The sequence below is a fragment of the Coregonus lavaretus genome (genome assembly GCF_964263955.1).
Source record: "Coregonus lavaretus genome assembly, chromosome: 23".
NCBI lineage: Eukaryota > Metazoa > Chordata > Actinopteri > Salmoniformes > Salmonidae > Coregonus > Coregonus lavaretus.
The window spans coordinates 19,439,683-19,460,663 of record NC_140010.1 but is presented as its reverse complement, the minus strand read 5'-3'; the positions used below and the strand labels follow the sequence as shown (position 1 = coordinate 19,460,663).

Genomic DNA, 20,981 nt, shown 5'->3' with positions numbered 1-20,981 from the left:
GACATACGTGGGTCACCATTATGAGATCAAATTCCATTTCAATTTAAAGGCTGTTACACAAAATATTCCACAATAGATTTATCCAACACTATTACTCCAACTCAAAGCTCTTTGGGAAGAGATTACAAAGATAGATATACGATATGTTCAAATGACAGAAATCCATCACAGTTTTATTCACATAAAGGGGCATTGGTGTAAAGAGAGGGCAAACTCCTGAGTGTTGTGTCAAGATGCAGTATAGAGGACACAGACATACACACACACACACATACAACTCATGTGGTCCTCTGTAGCTCAGCTGGTAGAGCACGGCGCTTGTAACGCCAAGGTAGTGGGTTCGATCCCCGAGACCACCCATACACAAAAAAATAATAATGTATGCATGATTGCAAGTCGCTTTGGATAAATGCGTCTGCTAAATGGCATATAATTATTACACACACACACACACAGTACATACACACGCACCACCTGCCCCATGTGACAATTACTGCCTCAACTCCTATTCAAAACTTTATGAGAAAATGGACTAATCGATTTAACTCTGGCCATAACAGGAAAGGAGTGTAGCCGTGATAGCATAGATCAACTGTCCTGCTGTTTGGTATCAAAGACATCCAAAACACCAGCTCCGGTGTTAACACAAATACTTTTTCCAAGGTTAGAACCAGGTCCTTTCATTTAAAGTAGTCTTTATAAAAACAGCACATACTATATCTGTATAGACCTAAATAAATAAATAGAGCTGTGCTGAATATCTGGTGTATCTATTTTAGGGTAAAAAGTAAGGTAAACACATTTTTATTTGGCATATTGATTTATTTGAATAAGTAATAGCCATGTGAATCTGTAGTGGAACAAGACAATGCGTTATTTCAGACAGGGGGAGTTCTGTTCCTTGTGCCATAAAAAGCGGACATCAGTAGCAGAGCTTTGGTGCCAAGCGCAATTATTTATTACATAGTCAGTCTCTATCCATCATTGTATTGCCATGGACCCCTTCCAGACCCAATGTTAACCGTCACATCTCCTTATGTTTATTGCCGCGTCCCACCTTCCCGAGAAAGATGATCGACGTTTCTACAGGAGACGGAGGTGGGACTTACGCGCTCTTCTTCTCCAATCGTGGCTCAGGGGGCGTAGGCTTTGATTCCATACTCTGGTTATGTGTCGTTGCTAGACATAAGGAAACAGTAACAGTTTACAGTTGGTGTTACTTTCAACATCTAACCCTCAGAGAGAGTGACTACATGTTCCGTCCATCAAGCTTTCGAGGAAATTGGGAATTGCATATTACGGGCTCTGCGCACGTCACTTTTGACACGATTTGAAACCATTTAAGTTGAATCTGCTTTTTTCTACAGTAGGCTAACTGTGCAGGAGTGGTCAGAGCCTAAATCAGCTATTCAGATCGGATTTCACCCAAACCAGCTGGGAGAGAGAGCGGAGAGAGAGAGCATTTGTCATTTTGCTTCCCTTCCCGATCCAGGAAAGCTTAGGCTACTAGGGAGAGAGAAAAGAGAGCGAGAGAGTGAGTGAGAGAGGAGGAGGGAGACGGGGGGTTCCAAAGGAATTTCCAAGGATATTTCTTCTGTTGCCGTAAGAAAAGTGTTGGTCAGTTGGGGGCGAGGCAGAGACCGCGGTCAAGTATGGATGAACAGCCTCGGTTGATGCACTCCCACAGCGTAGGCATGGCCGGACACCCCGGCCTGGCACAGCATATGCAGGATGGCACGGGTGGGACGGACGGAGATGGAAGAAAGCAGGACATTGGAGACATATTACAGCAAATAATGACCATCACAGACCAAAGCCTGGACGAAGCGCAGGCAAGGTACGGTGACATAGAAAATTATAATATGTTCAAAGCGTTATCAAAATAGCATGTGATTACTGTGCAATAAATGATTACTGTGCTGTACATTGTAACAATATGATGTGCATTCAGTTCAGTAGGCTATCCAACGAAAACAATTATTCCCACCCCAACGCAACAACTACTCGTAGGGGATAAAGTGCGTAACGTTAAACTCCCTTCAGTTTAACAGTCTTTGTCTTGTGAAAGTGAACTTTTATATTAACAGTGTTATCGAAAATGTTTTAATGTTAAAAATGAATGACATTATTAAGCTACTGCAACTAAAGCTATTCTGAACTGTGGAGCGGGGTGCATCCAAATCGCCTTATCTTGTTACAAATGAGATTACTCAGTAATTCACCGCCGTAATACATGTTGCGGATGCATTGCTTTTGGATACTTTGTTTCTTTTTAGCCAATGGCAATAAGGATTATCAAAGCACCAGTGCTGTGCGTCGAAATTGAGCCAATGACATCTATTCACATGCTCCTGTGCAAGAATAGATTACATAGGATAGACTGGGTCCTATTCATTACTGACATCCCACTGTGTTTTTAAATCGCAATGACCCTTCCATGTTAATAAATCATAGTTAATTAGGAATCAAGTGTAGTGGCACAACAAGGGTTCCAAATGTGGTTTGATGAGACAAAAGTATTTTCTCTATTGAAGAATAACACTATGCTATACAATAGGTATTTAGTTTAGATCACTTTGATTGAAGGGTTGATTGGTCGAGTGTGTAAAATCAGAACAAATATGCATTGTCAATAACAATAGCAAGGAGGAGCTTTATTGTTCATCATTAAATTGACAGTGATCAAACCAGTCTGCTGATTTTAGATATGATACAAGCACATGCAGAACACTTTACCACGAACTATTACCATCTCCTCATCTTATTGAATATGGTATAAAGTTGTGTCTTTTCCCTTTTTATAGGAAACATGCACTGAACTGTCACAGGATGAAACCGGCTCTCTTCAACATCTTGTGTGATATAAAAGAGAAAACAGGTAAGGTGAAATTCTACCACATTAAAACAATGACTTTTTATTTTTATGAAGTAATTATGGCCAGGACAACTTATAGCCTACACTATTTATAACACCATCTTTTGAATATTAGAAATATTGATATTACATTTCTCTACATATGTACAGTATGTTCAGGTGATCACCCCATAGTTTAACAAAATGGTTCTTACAATGCAACATGATGCTTTGTGCCATCCTACTGTATCTACATTTATTACCACACAACCAAACAACCTTATGTGTGTCAGTCAGTATTTGTATTTATTATGGTGAGCCATAGCAGACACACACATTCAGAACAGACAGTAGAGATGAAAGGACTTTACAGTAGGACCAAGGTGTTGTCATTGAGACATTTATTAGGGCTGTACTTATTCGATCTGTTCTGTGTCATCATGTTTTTCCTTGCCAAGTGTGATGCTGTTTGTTTGTGATGAGCTGTTAGAGTTTCTACATGCTGATGCTGGCCAGAGGGATTCTCTCTGTTTGGGTTTGAAGCGACGGTCAAAGCATGTAGAGGAATGTGGGAAATAAAGGCACTTAACACAAGATTAAAATAAATAAGCGCTTGTCTCTGTTTATGAAAGAAAGCATGTGAATATGCTTGGAAGAACAGTCTAAGTTCTAGCCTACTAAATATTTATTTTTAGAAAATGGAAATCAAACTGCGATCTCTAATACATCTCTCTGAAGGCATATATCTCTGAACATGCCTTTTAACAGGATCCTCTTGAAAATATTAGAGGATGTTATCACTTGCTCTGACTTTAAAGTGAGAAGTGTTACCAGCTACTATCATGACTGTCTATAACCAGCCAGAGAAATACGAAAACAAATGGAAGATCAGTAAAATGAGTCTGTCGTATCGTCTTCCTAATTTGCCCTAAAGGCTAATTTACGGACATTTCATTACTGTGAGTCAGACTCTGGCACAGGGCTTAAAAAAATAGGTGTTATTAACAGAAGACACTGTGTGATTTTCATTTTAGAAACAAAAGGGAGAGAAGGAATTAAGTCCAGTCTGAGAAGTAGCCAGTGAGATTGAAGTAGCCAGTGAGATTGAAGTAGCCAGTGAGAATGAAGTAGCCAGTGAGATTGGACCCCTGCCCACGGCCCCCTTACTTCTCAGGAGGAGAATGCTTAGAGCAGGGAGAGAATTATGCCTGGCTCTTTTTAAACTGCCTGGCGTCGCTCGGGGTTCAACCAGAGTTCGTTTCCAAAATGAAGAAGAACAAAGTGACTTGGCCTTTTTCCTGCCCCCCCCCCCCCCCCCCCCTCACCCCCTCCTCCCCCTTCCCTTCTCTGCTTCTCTTCTCTTCCCACTGTTCCTGGCAACGAGGAACCTGGGGGCTTCTGACTAGAGCAGCTCTCTTGGCCTGCTAACTCTCTACGTCTTAATTTAGAGGGGGAAAATGGTGTTGAAGGTAACGTTTCAACATAGATTTCTGTAGTTTTTGTTGTTGTTGTTTTCTACTCCTTTTTCTACTATCGTGAGTGAATTAAATTTGGGTAATGTTTTGGCCTCTGTCGAGTGTTTAGCCTCCTTTGACATGGTTTCAGTTGGTCGGGCGAAATTCAATGTACTTTGGCCCTCAGGATAAAAGCACCATGGGGGAATCCCTTTTGAAGAGTTTACTGATTTACACCCCCCCCCCCCACCCCCCCTTTCTGTTTTGGTGTTACTCGAGCACTGCATGCCTTGTGTTCAAATCAAATCAAATTGTATTTGTCACATGCGCCGAATACAACAGGTGTAGACCTTACAGTGAAATGCTTACTTACAAGCCCTTAACCAACAATGCAGTTTTAAGAAAAATAAGTGTTAAGTAAAAAATAGATAAGTAAAAAATTTAAATAACAAATAAATAAAGAGCAGCAGTAAAATAAAATAACAGTAGGGAGGCTATATACAGGGGGTACCAGTACAGAGTCAATGTGCGGGGGCACTGGTTAGTTGAGGTAATTGAGGTAATATGTACATGTGGGTAGAGTTAAAGTGACTATGCATAGATAATAAACAGAGAGTAGCAGCAGCGTAAAAGAGGTCGCCATGATTAGCTGTTCAGGAGTCTTATGGCTTGGGGGTAGAAGCTGTTAAGAAGCCTTTTGGACCTAGACTTGGTGCTCCGGTACCGCTTGCCGTGCAGTAGCAGAGAGAACAGTCTATGACTAGGGTGGCTGGTGTCTTTGACAATTTTTAGGGCCTTCCTCTGACACCGCCTGGTATAGAGGTCCTGGATGGCAGGAAGCTTGGTCCCAGTGGTGTACTGGGCCGTACGCACTACCCTCTGTAGTGCCTTTCGGTCGGAGGCCGAGCAGTTGCCATACCAGGCGGTGATGCAACCAGTCAGGATGCTCTCAATGGTGCAGCTGTATAACTTTTTGAGGATCTGAGGACCCATGCCAAATCTTTTCAGTCTCCTGAGGGGGAATAGGCTTTGTCGTGCCCTCTTCACGACTGTCTTGGTTTATTTGGACCATGATAGTTTGTTGGTGATGTGGACACCAAGGAACTTAAAGCTCTCAACCTGTTCCACTACAGACCAGTCGATGAGAATGGGGGCGTGCTCAATCCTCTTTTTTTGTCCTGTAGTCCACAATCATCTCCTTTGTCTTGATCACGTTGAGGGAGAGGTTGTTATCCTGGCACCACACGGCCAGGTCTCTGACCTCCTCCCTATAGGCTGTCTTATCGTTGTTGGTGATCAAGCCTACCACTGTTGTGTCGTCGGCAAACTTAATGATGATGTTGGAGTCGTGCCTGGCCATGCAGTCATGGGTGAACAGGAAGTACAGGAGGGGACTGAGCACGTACCCCTGAGGGGCCCCCGTGTTGAGGATCAGCGTGGCAGATGTGTTGTTACCTACCCTTAACAGCTGGGGGCAGCCCGTCAGGAAGTCCAGGATCCAGTTGCAGAGGGAGGTGTTTAGTCCCAGGGTCCTTAGCTTAGTGATGAGTTTTGAGGGAACTATGGTATTGAACGCTGAGCTGTAGTCAATGAATAGCGTTCTCACGTAGATGTTCCTCTTGTCCAGGTGGGAAAGGGCAGTGTGGAGTGCAATAGAGATTGCATCATCTGTGGATCTGTTGGGGTGGTATGCAAATTGGAGTGGGTCTAGGATTTCAGGGATAATGGTGTTGATGTGAGCCATGACCAGCCTTTCAAAGCACTTTATGGCTACAGACGTGAGTGCAACGGGTTGGTAGTCATTTAGGCAGGTTATCGTAGTGTTCTTGGGCACAGGGACTATGGTGGTCTGCTTGAAACATGTTGGTATTACAGACTCAGTCAGGGACATGTTGAAAATGTCAGTGAAGACTCTTGCAAGTTGGTCAGCGCATGCTCAGAGTACACGTCCTGGTAATTCGTCTGGCCCTGCGGCTTTGTGAATGTTGACCTGCTTAAAAGTCTTACTCACTTTGGCTGTGGAGAGCGTGATCACATAGTCATCATGAACAGCTGATGCTCTCATGCATGCTTCAGTGTTGCTTGCCTCGAAGCGAGCATAGAAGTGATTTAGCTCGTCTGGTAGGCTCGTGTCACTGGGCAGCTCGCGGCTGTGCTTCCCTTTGTAGTATTTAATAGTTTGCAAGCCCTGCTACATTCGACGAGCGTCGGAGCCGGTATAGTACGATTCAATCTTAGTCCCGTATTTACTCTTTGCCTGTTTGATGGTTCGTCAGCGGGCATAGCGGGATTTCTTATAAGCGTCCGGGTTAGAGTCCCGCTCCTTGAAAGCGGCAGCTCTACGCTTTAGCTCAGTGCGGATGTTGCCTGTAATCCATGGCTTCTGGTTGGGATATGTACGTACGGTCACTGTGGGGACAACGTCATCGATACACTCATTGATGAAGCCAGTGACTGATGTGGTGTACTCCTCAATGCCATTGGAAGAATCCCAGAACATATTCCAGTCTGTACTAGCAAAACAGTTGTGTAGCTTAGCATCTGCTTCATCTGACCAATTCCTTATTAACCGAGTCACTGGTGCTTCCTGCTTTAGTTTTTGCTTATAAGCAGGAATCAGGAGGATAGAATTATGGTCAGATTTGCAAAATGAAAGCGTCTCTGTGTGTTGAGTAAAGGTGGTCTACGTTTTTTTTACCTCTGGTTGCACATTTAACATGCTGGTAGAAATGAGGTATAATGGATTTAAGTTTCCCTGCATTAAAGTCAACGGCCACTAGGAGCGCTTATTAAGATATTACAGTTTTTAATCTCCCGTTGGTAGGATGTCCTTGATCGTAGGTCGTCCATTTTGTTTTCCAATGATTGTACTTTAGTGAATAGGACTGATGGAAGAGGCAGATTACTCGCTCGCCGTCGGATCCTTACAAGGCACCCCGACCTACGTCCACTATTTCTCTGTCTCTTTCTCATGCGAATGACAGGGATTTGGGCCTTGTCAGGTGTCTGTAGAATATCCTTCACGTCCGACTCATTGAAGAATAAATCTTTGTCCAATATGAGGTGAGTAATCGCTGACCTGATATCCAGAAGCTCTTTTTGGTCATAAGAGATGGTGGCAGAAACATTATGTACAGAATAAATTACAAATAACGCGCAAAAACACACATAATAGCACAGTTGGTTAGGGGGCCGTAAAACCGCAGCCATCTCCTCCGGTGCCATTTACAACAAAGTTAACTGAGTTCTATGATTTCTCTCGTTGTTACTTTTTATCTGGATGCCTTGTCACGTAATACTGATATCATGAGCTCAGCTATGAGCTGTGCTTCTCTCAGTGAATGAAGATGTGCTATCAGCATGTGGCTAAAGTATTTTAGTGCAAAAACAGAAAGCTTTGTTATTTGGATGAGGTTTATCCAAATAGAATAAAAAGACCTAAGACCACTTGGTATCACACTATTCCTTCTATATCATTTAATCTAGTTGCTGTTCATCTTGTGTGCATAGATAGTTTCCCCCCTGTGCAGAACAGACAGAAGCCCAGAAATCCACTGCAGCGACAGTAGAAAATGACTCAAACCTTCACCATGACATTTACAGCCAAATGTGCTGAGCGCAGTGTGCATAACGAACAGCCCATAATTTGTCAGGTCTTTTTTATATTATTTTATAAAGAGTCAGCTTCTCAGTTTTACATTGTTGCAGCCAGAGTCTCTGGAGGATTGAAAAGGAGAGACTATTAAATCAGCAGGCAGCCTGGTTTATGCGACTGTTGTGTCCCCTTCCGTGACTGCATTAAGAGGATATTATAGATATGACGCTGTAGGTTGGCTTTCCTTCTGTAGATTTGATTTAGCATTTAAATAAAACGTTTTTAATTACATTGTTTTAAGTAACATCACCTGAATATAATGCAACATGCAACAATTTCAAAGATTTTACTGAGTTATAGTTCATATAAGGAAATCAGTCAATTTAAATAAATTAATTAGGCTCTAATCTATGGATTTCACATGACTGGGAATACAGATATGCATCTGTTGGTCACAGATACCTTTAAAAAAAAAGTAGGGGCGTTGATCAGAAAACCAGTCAGTATCTGGTGTGACCACCATTTGCCTCATACGGCACGGCACAACTCCTTCGCATAGAGTTGATCAGGCTGTTGATTGTGGCCTGTGGAATGTTGTTCCACTCCTCTTCAATGGCTGTATGAAGTTGCTGAATATTGGCGGGAACTGGAACACGCTGCCGTACACGTCAATCCAGAGCATCCTTGCAACATGGGGCCATGCATTATCATGCTGAAACATGAGGTGATGGCGGCGGATGAATGGCACAACAATGGGCCTCAGGATCTCATCACGGTATCTCTGTGCATTCAAATTGCCATCGATAAAATGCAATTGTGTTCATTGTCCGTAGCTTATGCCTGCCCATACCATAACCCCACCGCCACCATGGGGCACTCTGTTCACAACATTGACATCAGCAAACTGCTCCGTCACATGACGCCCTACACGCTGTCTGCCATCTGCCTGGTACAGTTGAAACCGGGATTCATCCGTGAAGAGCACACTTCTCCAGCGTGCCAGTGGCTATCGAAGGTGACCATTTGCCCACTGAAGTTGGTTACGGCACCGAACTGCAGTCAGGTCAAGACCCTGGTGAGGACAACGAGCACACAGATGAGCTTCCCTGAGACGGTTTCTGACAGCTTGTGCAAAAATTATTTGATTGTGCAAACCCACAGTTTCATCAGCTGTCCGGGTGGCTGGTCTCAGATGATCCCTGCAGGTGAAGAAGCTGGATGTGGAGGTCCTGGGCTGGCGTGGTTACACGTGGTCTGCGGTTGTGAGGCCGGTTGGACTTACTGCCAAATTAATTAAAACGACGTTGGAGGCAGCTTATGGTAGAGAAATTAACATAACATTATCTGGCAACAGCTCTGGTGGACATTCCTGCAGTCAGCATGCCAATTGCACACTCCCTCAAAACTTGAGACATCTGTGGCATTGTGTTGTGTGACAAAACTGCACATTTTAGAGTGGCTTTGTATTGTCCCCAGCACAAGGTGCACCTGTGTAATGATCATGCTGTTTAATCAGCTTCTTGATATGACACACCTGTCAGGTGGATGGATTATTTTGGCAAAGGAGAAATGCTCAATAACAGGGATGTAAACACATTTCAGAGAAATAACCTTTTTGTGCGTATGGAACATTTCTGGGATCTTTTATTTCAGCTTATGAAACAAGGGACCAACACTTTACATGTTGCGTTTATATTTTTGTTCAGTGTATATGTGTCTGTGTGTGTGTATGCATGGCTTGTTCCCTGGTTGCTTCTCTCCGTGGCGTGGCATGTAAGTGGTGGGCGCGTGTTGACAGCAGCGATATGGGACAGTGCGGTCTTGAGCCTTCCAGCTGACAACTGAGGCAGGACTGCATTCCAATAGCAGACAGAGCAGGCCTTAACTCCTGACCCCGCTCCCCTCTCCCCGACCCCCCACGCCCAGCCCACCCCCATAGATTTGTGCTCCCCATAGATTTGTGCTGGGGTCGGCCGGGTGTCATGGCAGAGGATATTTAACCAGCTTAAACAAGCACAGGGCTGCTAATCAGCTGTGAAATACATAGGTGGATTGTGTTACTGTTTTCAGCTATTTCAGGAAAGTGTCTTTCTTTGTAAAATTCCTGAAAGTGCTTAGCATTGTGTTTTTCATTTGCCTTCATTTGCCGTGTGTGTGAACATGTACGTGTGTTACCTGTACTTGTGACAGAGGGAAAGTATGAGTGTCTGTGAAACCATTGTAGATAGTGGAGCTGGCACATACAGGTTGACCAAGTAAGAGAAGCCAGACACCAAGACTACGTTTCTGGGTGTCAGGTTACAGGCCAGAGCGCTCTCTCTCTCTCTCTCTCTCTCTCTCTCTCTCTCTCTCTCTCTCTCTCTCTCTCTCTCTCTCTCTCTCTCTCTCTCTCTCTCTCTCTCTCTCTCTCTCTCTCTCTCTCTCTCTCTCTCTCTCTCTCTCTCTCTCTCTCTCTCTCTCTCTCTTATTAACACTTTCAATCTCTCTCTCACTCACTGTTCACCAGGCCAGTGTGTGTCGACAGCCACACATTACTCCCAGACTGAATAGCTCCTGCATGGATAAGAGCGTCTGCTAAATGATGTAAATGTAAATGTAATGTTAAATATGATCCCACTTTGAGTTGTCAGAGCTAAAGACCTGGTGAACTAAGTGACCCATGCCATCAAGCTACTAGTTTTCACATTACTGGATAATATGAATGCAGTGCTTTCGAGGTTGAGCATATTGCAGCACTGCAAATTGTACCTGTGATTGAAGTTGAAGTCTGGGGTGGTTCTTATATACTGAAGCACACATCTGGAAAACACTGGTATCCTTTCATTAGACTAGACTGGAGCAAACTTGCACACATTTTCTTTGACCAAATTTGCTTCGATGGCTATGTATTTACTAGCTAATGATTTAGTGGTGGACTTGCAGTAAATTTAGTGATACTAGAATGTCAGATAACTATTCAGTTGGTTCTATAGCCCAGTAAGCTACTGTAGTAAACGCATCACTACAGTATTGTGGATTATGGTCTACTTGGTTTAGCCATGGAGAGAGTCTGGACTGGACACTGGTGTTGTGTTGTTGTTGCTGCAGTTTTTCAGTATTTAATTGACATGGCTGTCCATGATGAGTTCAGAGGTTAGTGTTCCCTCTCTTTGTTACTCTCCACTCATCTCCACTGACAGATGGAGGCATAAATCTGTGATGTGCCGCGGTCTGTCCTGAAACTAATAGCTATGTCCTTGGTTTCCCCACCGTGTTAGCAGGCAGACAGTATATCTGGCCTGGCCTGTTGGAAGTGCAGAAGCAGCATTTTATCCCAGCCAGGGTTTTAGTTTCCACAGAAATAAGAGTGAACACAGCTCTCATAAATAACAATATTTCCGAAACATCTTTTGAAGTTTCTCCAAAAACGTACTTAGTTTCTACGTTGATTAGCCTAGTAGTTTGAACAAACCTCCCAACACTCTCCTCCCTAGCAAATGTAAATATAGGATAATGAACAAGAGTGGATTTACGTTGTACAGAAATAGACATAGCCGCCTTTACTGGTGGGAAAATGAATGCATCGTCTTTCCCTTCTGGGTACTGAAGAAGATTATCTTCTTATCTACGGTGTAGCACTTTGACAGAGCAAACAGACAGACGTACTTCAGAATAACTTCAGTTGTTCAGAACCGGCAAGACATGTCCAGTGTTTCTGCTGTTCCCAGTTCTACATCATCTGAACCCACACTTGCAATTAGGACAGCTTATAAATTATGCAAATGGTGAGTGTGGTAATTGAGACATGTTAATCATGTTTTAATAGGCTAATTACACCCTGTATATCTGAGGTGGGAACTGGTAATTTGCTATGATAACAGGTCTGGCGATTGGAATGGTCATATGGTGGAATAGTGTGTGTGGTGTGGGGTGGGGGGGGGGGGGGGGTGGCGGGGGGGTGGGGGGGTTGGTGTACTGTTCCTCTGGGTCATCAACAAATACTTATGTTAATACGAGTAATTTCCCTTTGGGAGGAATAATGTTCAGTATCGATTCCTCTGGTGAATGTGTGATTTTCTATAAGTGTGCATAAATCACCTAGATATTGGGAGTATTTCATAAAGCTAAAGGGGAAGTTGTTCCCATTTAACTTGCCACTTGAAATAGCCCATTATCCCTGCATCTACATGTAGCCTACTGTTCAGTTTGTGCTAAACCAAACATTTTCCTCTTGCGTTCTCCCCAACATGTTATACGCCCTACCACTCTATGGGAACAGGTAGGAAAGAGAGAGAGAGAGAGAGAGAGAGAGATTTCATTGTACAGTATTTATTCAACAAAAATATGAATGTATTGTATTTCTATTTAGCTACAGTCTGTTTACTGCACTCCTCTCAATTTGGTTATCTGAAACAGCAGTATCGTATCGGCCATTCTGCAAACGCGGCTTTTATAAAAGGCTTTGTTCTTACTTGTCTGACAGATATCATATTCAGATCCATTATGGTAAGAATGCCTTCCCACTTATCTAACACTAAATTGCTTTAGAGAGGAAATTTGCTTCACAGCGCAGTGGAGTTTTTTGTTTTATCTGATGTTTGTCTCTAATGCAGTTTTCAGTCCTAGAAAACAACAACAATAACAACTTAATCGCAGCGGAGAGTCTCCTCGACTATTGTTCTTCTTTGGGAGCAATTTGAAGTGGTATTCTTACATGGTTTTCTTAATGTTCATTCATGCAGTCTGAAATTCCAACTGCTTTATTTCTGTATAAAAAGGTGGTCAAATCACACTCAGTTACTGCAGTACTGTGTAGTAAATATGTGGAATTGAAATGTGTGGAATTGAAAGTTTGTACCGACAGATATTGAGTATTATTATACAGTGCCTTGCAAAAGTATTCATCCCCCTTGGCGTTTTTCCTATTTTGTTGCATTACAACCTGTAATTTAAATGGATTTATATTTGGATTTCATGTAATGGACATACACAAAATAGTCGAAATTGGTGAAGTGAAATGAAAAAAATGACTTGTTTCAAAGAATTATACAAAATAAATAACGGAAAGGTGGTGCGTGCATATGTATTCACCCCCTTTGCTATGAAGCCCCTAAATAAGATCTGGTGCAACCAATTACCTTCAGAAGTCACATAATTAGTTAAATAAAGTTCACCTGTGTGTAATCTAAGTGTCACATGATCTTAGTATATCTACACCTGTTCTGAAAGGCACCAGAGTCTGCAACACCACTAAGCAAGGGGCACCACCAAGCAAGCGTCACCATGAAGACAACAAACCTGCCAAGAGAGGGCCGCACACCAAAACCACGGACCAGGCAAGGAGGGCAATAATCAGAGAGGCAACAAAGAGACCAAAGATAACCCTGAAGGAGCTGAAAAGCTCCACAGCGGAGATTTGAGTATCTGTCCATAGGACCACTTTAAGCCGTACACTCCACAGAGCTGGGCTTTACGGAAGAGTGGCCAGAAAAAAGCTATTGCTTAAAGAAAAAAAGAAGCAAACACGTTTGGTGTTCGCCAAAAGGCATGTGGGAGACTCCCCAAACATATGGAAGAAGGTACTCTGGTCAGATGAGACTAAAATTGAGCTTTTTGGCCATCAAGGAAAACGCAATGTCTAGCGCAAACCCAACACCTCTCATCACCCCGAGAACACCAATGTTTTTCATCGGCAGGGACTGAGAAACTGGTCAGAATTTAAGGACTGATGGATGGCGCTAAATACAGGGAAATTCTTGAGGGAAACCTGTTTCAGTCTTCCAGAGAATTGAGACTAGGACAGAGTTTTTTTTACATTTATTTTTTATTTAACCTTTATTTAACTAGGCAAGTCAGTTAAGAACAGGTTCACCTTCCAACAGGACAATGACCCTAAGTATACTGCTAAAGCAACACTTGAGTGGTTTAAGGGGAAACATTTAAATGTATTTGAATGGCCTAGTCAAAGCCCAGACCGCAATCCAATTGAGAATTAAATTAAAGATTGCTGTACACCAGCGGAACCCATCCAACTTGAAGGAGCTGGAGCAGTTTTGCCTTGAAGAATGGGCAAAGTCCCAGTGGCTAGATGTGCCAAGCTTATAGAGACATACCCCAAGAGACTTGCAGCTGTAAATGCTGCAAAAGGTGGCTCTACAAAGTATTGACTTTGGGGGGATGAATAGTTATGCACGCTCAAGTTTTCTGTTTTTTTTTGTCTTATTTCTTGTTTGTTTCACAAAAAAAATTATTTTGCATCTTCAAAGTGGTAGGCATGTTGTGTAAATCAAATGATACAAACCCCCCCCAAAATCCATTTTAATTCCAGGTTGGAAGGTAACAAAATAGGAAAAATGCCAAGGGGGTGAATACTTTCGCAAGCCACTGTAGAATATGCATAAAATGCATCCCCCAATTGCAACGTCTGCCTATTGTCTCAATACATGTTTCGATTTTTTTATACCTTCAAACACCAAGTTAGGCATACATAACTTCAAAATAGGCAATGGCATCATTACTGTCAATGGTGAATTATAATTCTTCACGTTTCACCAGTGAAATGACCAAACTGCGTCTGCATGCCAATCATTTAATCTCAATCAGTTTCATGAGAATATGCATTTAGATGTTCTTCAGTTACTGTTTCGTGAGCTAATTAGAGCATATGGTGTTAACAAACTATATAGCCTTCCTGTATTTTGTTTCAATCAAAGCACATTCTGTCTAGTGGCGCGAGCTGTTGCGTTTTGGCCACAAGAAATTAGGTGGTGTTTTTGGTGGAACAGTAACGTTATACTATCATTGTGATCTTCCAAGACATTGATTCAGCTTTGATCTAACTTTACTAAACGAGCACCATTGTGAGAAGTGGCGCTCTGGTGTGCTCCGGCAGCACTACAACCCTACAGTCAGCTGCATCGACTGAGCAATTGAAGCTTAGCCTACTCTTGATGCAGAAACGAGAATGAAAATCTCGGAATATTTGGCCAAGGAAACATTTCTGGTTAGTCTCAGGGAATGTAAAACAGTTAGGATGGGAGTCTTTTAAGACTGGATTGAGTGAAGTAGCAGCAAAAATGTTGAATGAGCAACTAAGAGCCTCACAAGTTTGACGAAATTACCTGATATCTTTTAGTCTAATAAGGCTATTTACTTACTTTTGTAGCTCTTCATCAGAAGCACACTTTTTGTAAGTAATTAAGTAGTTAGGAGGCCTAACTGTCCTCTCCAAGTTTATCTGGAATATTGTCCGAAATGATTTGAGAAAAATTATTGGTTGACGATAGGCCTATGACATTGTCCTATGTCTCGTCTTGGCGCAGGATATCAGACCTCAACAACGATTGGAGAAGTGTTCAACATCACCAGTAGGCTTAGCTAGCACATCCTTATGATATATATTTTTTCATAAGCGCAACATGACTGCAAGAGACAGGTTGGAATGTCTGACTGAAATACGGGACAAATCAACCTTTTTTTCTAAGTTGGTGGTGTTTGAATTTGTTGATAAAATGCGGGAAACTATTATTTGGTTGTGGGACAAAGGGCACATTAGGTCCTATGTGCATGTCACTACACAGTAACACTTGTAAATTCTTTAGAATGAGGGTTCCTTATTCACAGCTGTCGCTTGTTAGGATTTATTTATCTAGTTTGTAGGCTACTATGTAGTAATGTAGGCTACTGTACCACAATGCATTCAGATTATTTTTTTATATCTTGTTTGGTTGCCATATAAACGTCCCGGTTTTTTATATTGTTTAATTTGAGGGTCTGGGATCATGTCTCTCGCGCCCTCTGCTCACATTTGACGAGTGCAGCGTTCGGAAGCATGGTGGTGTATAAAGAAACCCCCTCGGCTGTGGTGAACAGTCAAACATGAAATGGCGAGAGGCCCTTCCCTGCCCGACTTCGTAAAAATGACACAAATTAATACACTCTACTTAAACCAGAGCAAGAGTAATGGTTGCCTTTTGCTGCGGCTTAGGAGCACTGTCAGTCGCTGCTCACTGCCCAGACGGAATCAACACCAATCAATGTTGCTGCTTCCTCCCCTCCTCTGCGCTCACTGGTTAGGATGGTAACAGGACTGCTGTAAAGGTGCACACACACACACACATGCATATACACACACATATATACACACACACACATACACACACACACACACACACACACACACACACATGCATACACACACAATGAATTCTTTCACACACACAAATTCCAATTCACAAAACATGAAATAGCTATAACATGAACATGGACGTAGAAGTGTAAAATCAATGTCTGTGTGTGTGTGTGTGTGTGTGTGTGTGTGTGTGTGTGTGTGTGTGTATGTGTGTGTGTGTGTGTGTGTGTGCGTATCTATCATATTTTATTTTATTAATAAAATATATATATATATATACAGTACCAGTCAAAAGTTTGGACACACCTACTCATTCAAGGGTTTTTCTTTATTTTTTACTATTTTCTACATTGTAGAATAATAGTGAAGACATCAAAACTATGAAATAACACATATGGAATCATGTAGTAACCAAAAAAGTGTTAAACAAATCAAAATATATGTTATATTTGAGATTCCTCAAAGTAGCCACCCTTTGCCTTGATGACAGCTTTGCACACTCTTGGCATTCTCTCAACCAGCTTCATGAGGTAGTCACCTGGAATGCATTTCAATTAACAGGTGTGCCTTGTTAAAAGTTAATTTGTGGAATTTCTTTCCTTCTTAATGTGTTTGAGCCAATCAGTTGTGTTGTGACAAGGTAGGGGTGGTATACAGAAGATAGCCCTATTTGGTAAAAGACCAAGTCCATATTATGGCAAGAACAGCTCAAATAAGCAAAGAGAAGGACAGTCCATCATTACTTTAAGACATGAAGGTCAGTCAATACGGAAAATGTCAAGAACTTTTGATGATCATCGTTTTTATGTCTTCACTATTATTCTACAATGTAGAAAATAGTAAAAGTAAAGAAAACCCCTTGAATGAGTAGGTGTGTCCAAACTTGAATGGTACTGTATATACAGTGCCTTGCAAAATAGTTCATCCCCCTTGGCGTTTTTCATATTTCGTTGCATTACAACCTGTAATTTAAATGGATTTTTATTGGATTTCATGTAATGGACATTGTTTCAAAGAATTCTAAAAAATAAATAACGGAAAAGTGGTGTGTGCATATGTATTCACCCCCTTTGCTGTGTAGCCCCTAAATAAGATCTGGTGCAACCAATTACCTTCAGAAGTCACACAATTAGTTAAATAAAGTCTAAGTGTCACATGATCTGTCACATGATCTCAGTATATATACACCTGTTCTGAAAGGCCCCAGAGTCTGCAACACCACTAAGCAAGGGGCACCATCAAGCAAGCGGCACCATGAAGACCAAGGAGCTCTCCAAACCGGACAGGGACAAAGTTGTGGAGAAGTACAGATCAGGGTTGGGTTATAAAAAAATGTAAAAAACTTTGAACATTCCACGGAGCACCATTAAATCCATTATTAAAAAATGGAAAGAATATGACACCACAACAAACCTGCCAAGAGAGGGCCGCACACCAAAACTCACGGACCAGGCAAGGAGGACATTAATCAGAGAGGCGACAAAGAGACCAAAGATAACCCTGAAGGAGCTGCAAAGCTCCACAGCGGAGATTGGAGTATCTGTCCATAGGACCACTTTAAGCCGTACACTCCACAGAGCTGGGCTTTACGGAGGAGTGGGCAGAAAAAAGCCATTGCTTAGAGAAAAAAATAAGCAAACACGTTTGGTGTTCGCCAAAAGGCATGTGGGAGACTCCCCAAACATATGGAAAAAGGTACTCTGGTCAGATGAGACTAAAATTGAGCTTTTTGGCCATCAAGGAAAACGCTATGTCTAGCGCAAACCCAACACCTCTCATCACCCCGAGAACACCAATGTTTTTCATCGGCAGGGACTGAGAAACTGGTCAGAATTTAAGGACTAATGGATGGCGCTAAATACAGGGAAATTATTGAGGGAAACCTGTTTCAGTCTTCCAGAGAATTGAGACTGGGACGGAGGTTCACCTTCCAGCAGGACAATGACCCTAAGCATACTGCTAAAGCAACACTCGAGTGGTTTAAGGGGAAACATTTAAATGTATTTGAATGGCCTAGTCAAAGCCCAGACCTCAATCCAATTGAGAATCAAATTAAAGATTGCTGTACACCAGCGGAACCCATCCAACTTGAAGGAGCTGGAGCAGTTTTGCCTTGAAGAATGGGCAAACATCCCAGTGGCTAGATGTGCCAAGCTTATAGAGACATACCCCAAGAGACTTGCAGCTGTAATTGCTGCAAAAGGTGGCTCTACAAAGTATTGACTTTGGGAGGGTGAATAGTTATGCATGTTCAAGTTTTCAGTTTCTTTGTCTTATTTCTTGTTTGTTTCACCCCCAAAAATGTTTTTCATCTTCAAAATGGTAGGCATGTTGTGTAAATCAGATGATACATACCCCCAAAAAAATCATTTTTAATTCCAGGTTGTAAGGCAACAAAATAGGAAAAATGCCATGGGGGGTGAATACTTTCGCAAGCCACTGTAATTGTTTTCGTACTGTAATGCAGTGTTTGCCACAGATGAAAGCTAGTCAGTGTATTTCTATATTATTTACATGGTGGCATGCTTAATCAGATGCTACATAGTCAGATGGGGAAGCGTACTGGGCCCGATGCTTCAGCAGTGATTGGATGTTTCAATTACTGATATTAATGCCTTGGTGTAGTGACTCATGCAGTGCAGATAGCACCATTCATTTTCATCAGGACAGGGGGGTTAGATGGGTGTGGAAATGTCTCCCTCATCGCAAAGTAGTTTCCCATTTAAATGCCGGGAGGTGCTGACACATACATGCACACACACATGCACGCGTACACACACATGCAGACACACACACAGGCATTCATACACACACACACTTCCTCTCTGCCTCTTTCACACACACATGTTCAGGTGGATTGAGAATGGAGGAGAGGTTGCTGTGGGTAACACATAACGATGAGGTACTCTCTCTCTCTCTCTCTGTTAGCTATTCTAATTTATGTTAATATACCTTGCCGTTGCCGTGAGAGACAAAGGGGCCACAGATGAGTCAGCCCCCCACCTTCAGCAGGAGGTAAGGACCAGACAAAGAACAATGCAGAGAGAGACAGAGACAGAGAGAGACAGAGAGAGAGAGAGAGAGGGGGGGGGAGAGGGGGGGGGAGAGAGGGAGAGAGAGAGAGAGAGAGAGAGAGAGAGAGAGAGAGAGAGAGACAGGGACAGAGACAGAGACAGAGGGTAGTGAAAAGAGAGCGAGATGATACATTTAGCTTCCATCCTGAGTCTTTTGGGGTCTGCTGAATCAAACCGCTTCACATCCACAATCCCCAGTGTGTGTGTGTGTGTGTGTGAGTCTCTGTACTCCGTCAATGTGTGTGTGTAGCTGGGGAATTGAAATGCAGTTTTGGATCACTTCCGGAGGCGGACATGAGTGACATCCCAGGTAGTGTTTAGCACAGCGGGGTGAGAGCAACAGTGTTAGAACAGGTCAGTACTTGGCTTGGCTGCTCGGCAACAGATCACAGGAAAGGCCATTTCTGGGAGCCAGATAGTAGGGGTCCTCTGAAGTCCCCTTAACACACCCAGGGAGGGTTCTTCAAGGGGGGATGGAAACCCAATAACCTGGACTTGAAGAGTGTCCTGTGACGTAGACGTGGTAGTAAGAACACAAAATACTGTAGTTTCAGATGGTGGATCAGGAGGACCAATGCTATTTGGTGTAGTTTAAGTGTGTTGTGTGTTATACCGATTTCCACAGTTCTAATGTGAGAATGATGTGAATGTATAATCTTAAATGAATTGGCTATTTGTGGTGTGTGTATGATATATATCCAAACCAATACCTGTTGACCATGACAACAACCTATAGGATTAAACAAAATCTCATGCTACAGATTAAATACACTTTGGATCATGCAGTTTATTCTCACTATGCCCTACTGCATATACCCCAAAGATGTTAAGCTGTTGGTTTCCCCCTCCCCTCCCTGCTGTCTGCCAGCTTGCCTTTGGCAGTGTTAGTTCTGGACAGTTAACTCCCACTGATATGATGTTAATTGCTGTCATTTTCCTTTTTAGCTTGAGCATAATCAGCAAATGATAGACTTCTCTAACATGTATTATTAGACCACATCCCCTTCACATGGACACCTTACCCTTGGAGCACAGAGTTGGGAAAGGCACAGGTGGCAGGTTTATGTGAGTGTGTGTGTTTGTGTGTCTGTCAGTGTGTGTGTCATGTACTATTTGAGGAGGGGGCGAGATGCATTGCATAACAACTTCCCCTTGGAAAAATGGAAAGGGAGTCGAGAGGCATGTGTTATGAATTTAACGAGACTATGAGTATGTCTCCATCAAGTGTAAAGCTGACATTTGCAGGTCCTGTTTCCCTATCTGACTCTCTCTATACATTTTGACATATGATTGATCATCAGATGTTGTTCTTCATTTGCCTACGTGTCATTTTCCCTTTATTTTCCTCCTCTCCTCTCTCGTTGCTCTGCTCGATGGTAAACACGGCTGTTTTATGACACAGGGACGTAAATAGATGTTGTGGTCATATTGAGGGCTGGCTAACTACTGCACTCACACCACCGAGGCTAGGGCATCAATTTCGAATGAAGGGAACTTCAATGTATTTAAACCACATTAAAGTGTATACCATCCATTAAAACAAATTGGATTTGAATGTGTAGCCAACACCCATCAAAATCAAATTGGGATGTGCAAATGTAGCCATAGCCTACACATTTTTTATTATTGTTATAAAAAATGTTTTACATGCAATACATAAATACAAACAAGTACAGTTGTCCTGTTGCAGTATATTATAATACATTTTCCAGACCTCTTTCCTCTCAAACGTCAACACTAATATCCAAAGTTATTGTGGCCAATATTGTGTCACTGTTAATCTGAGGAGCATTTAACTCTTCTATTGTGACCTTTGATCTCCTTTTGACCTCTTTACAGCCTCTACTAGCCTGCTCGTTTTATAGGAGATGGCCTTCGACAACATGTTTAGGAG

At 42.4% G+C, this 20,981-nt stretch overlaps 1 protein-coding gene across 1 annotated transcript in view; it reads left to right on the top strand.

Annotated features, from left to right (window-relative positions):
* The first annotated feature begins 1,542 nt into the window (after positions 1–1,542).
* The window catches only part of LOC311150438 (pre-B-cell leukemia transcription factor 1-like), a 74,736-nt gene continuing 55,297 nt past the window's right edge, over positions 1,543–20,981 (top strand). Inside the window, exons 1-2 of the mRNA XM_084187925.1 lie at positions 1,543–1,837; positions 2,805–2,878. Coding sequence (XP_084044051.1) covers positions 1,653–1,837; positions 2,805–2,878 — 259 coding nt within the window. The 5' untranslated portion in view covers positions 1,543–1,652. The remainder of the gene's footprint in view (positions 1,838–2,804; positions 2,879–20,981) is intronic.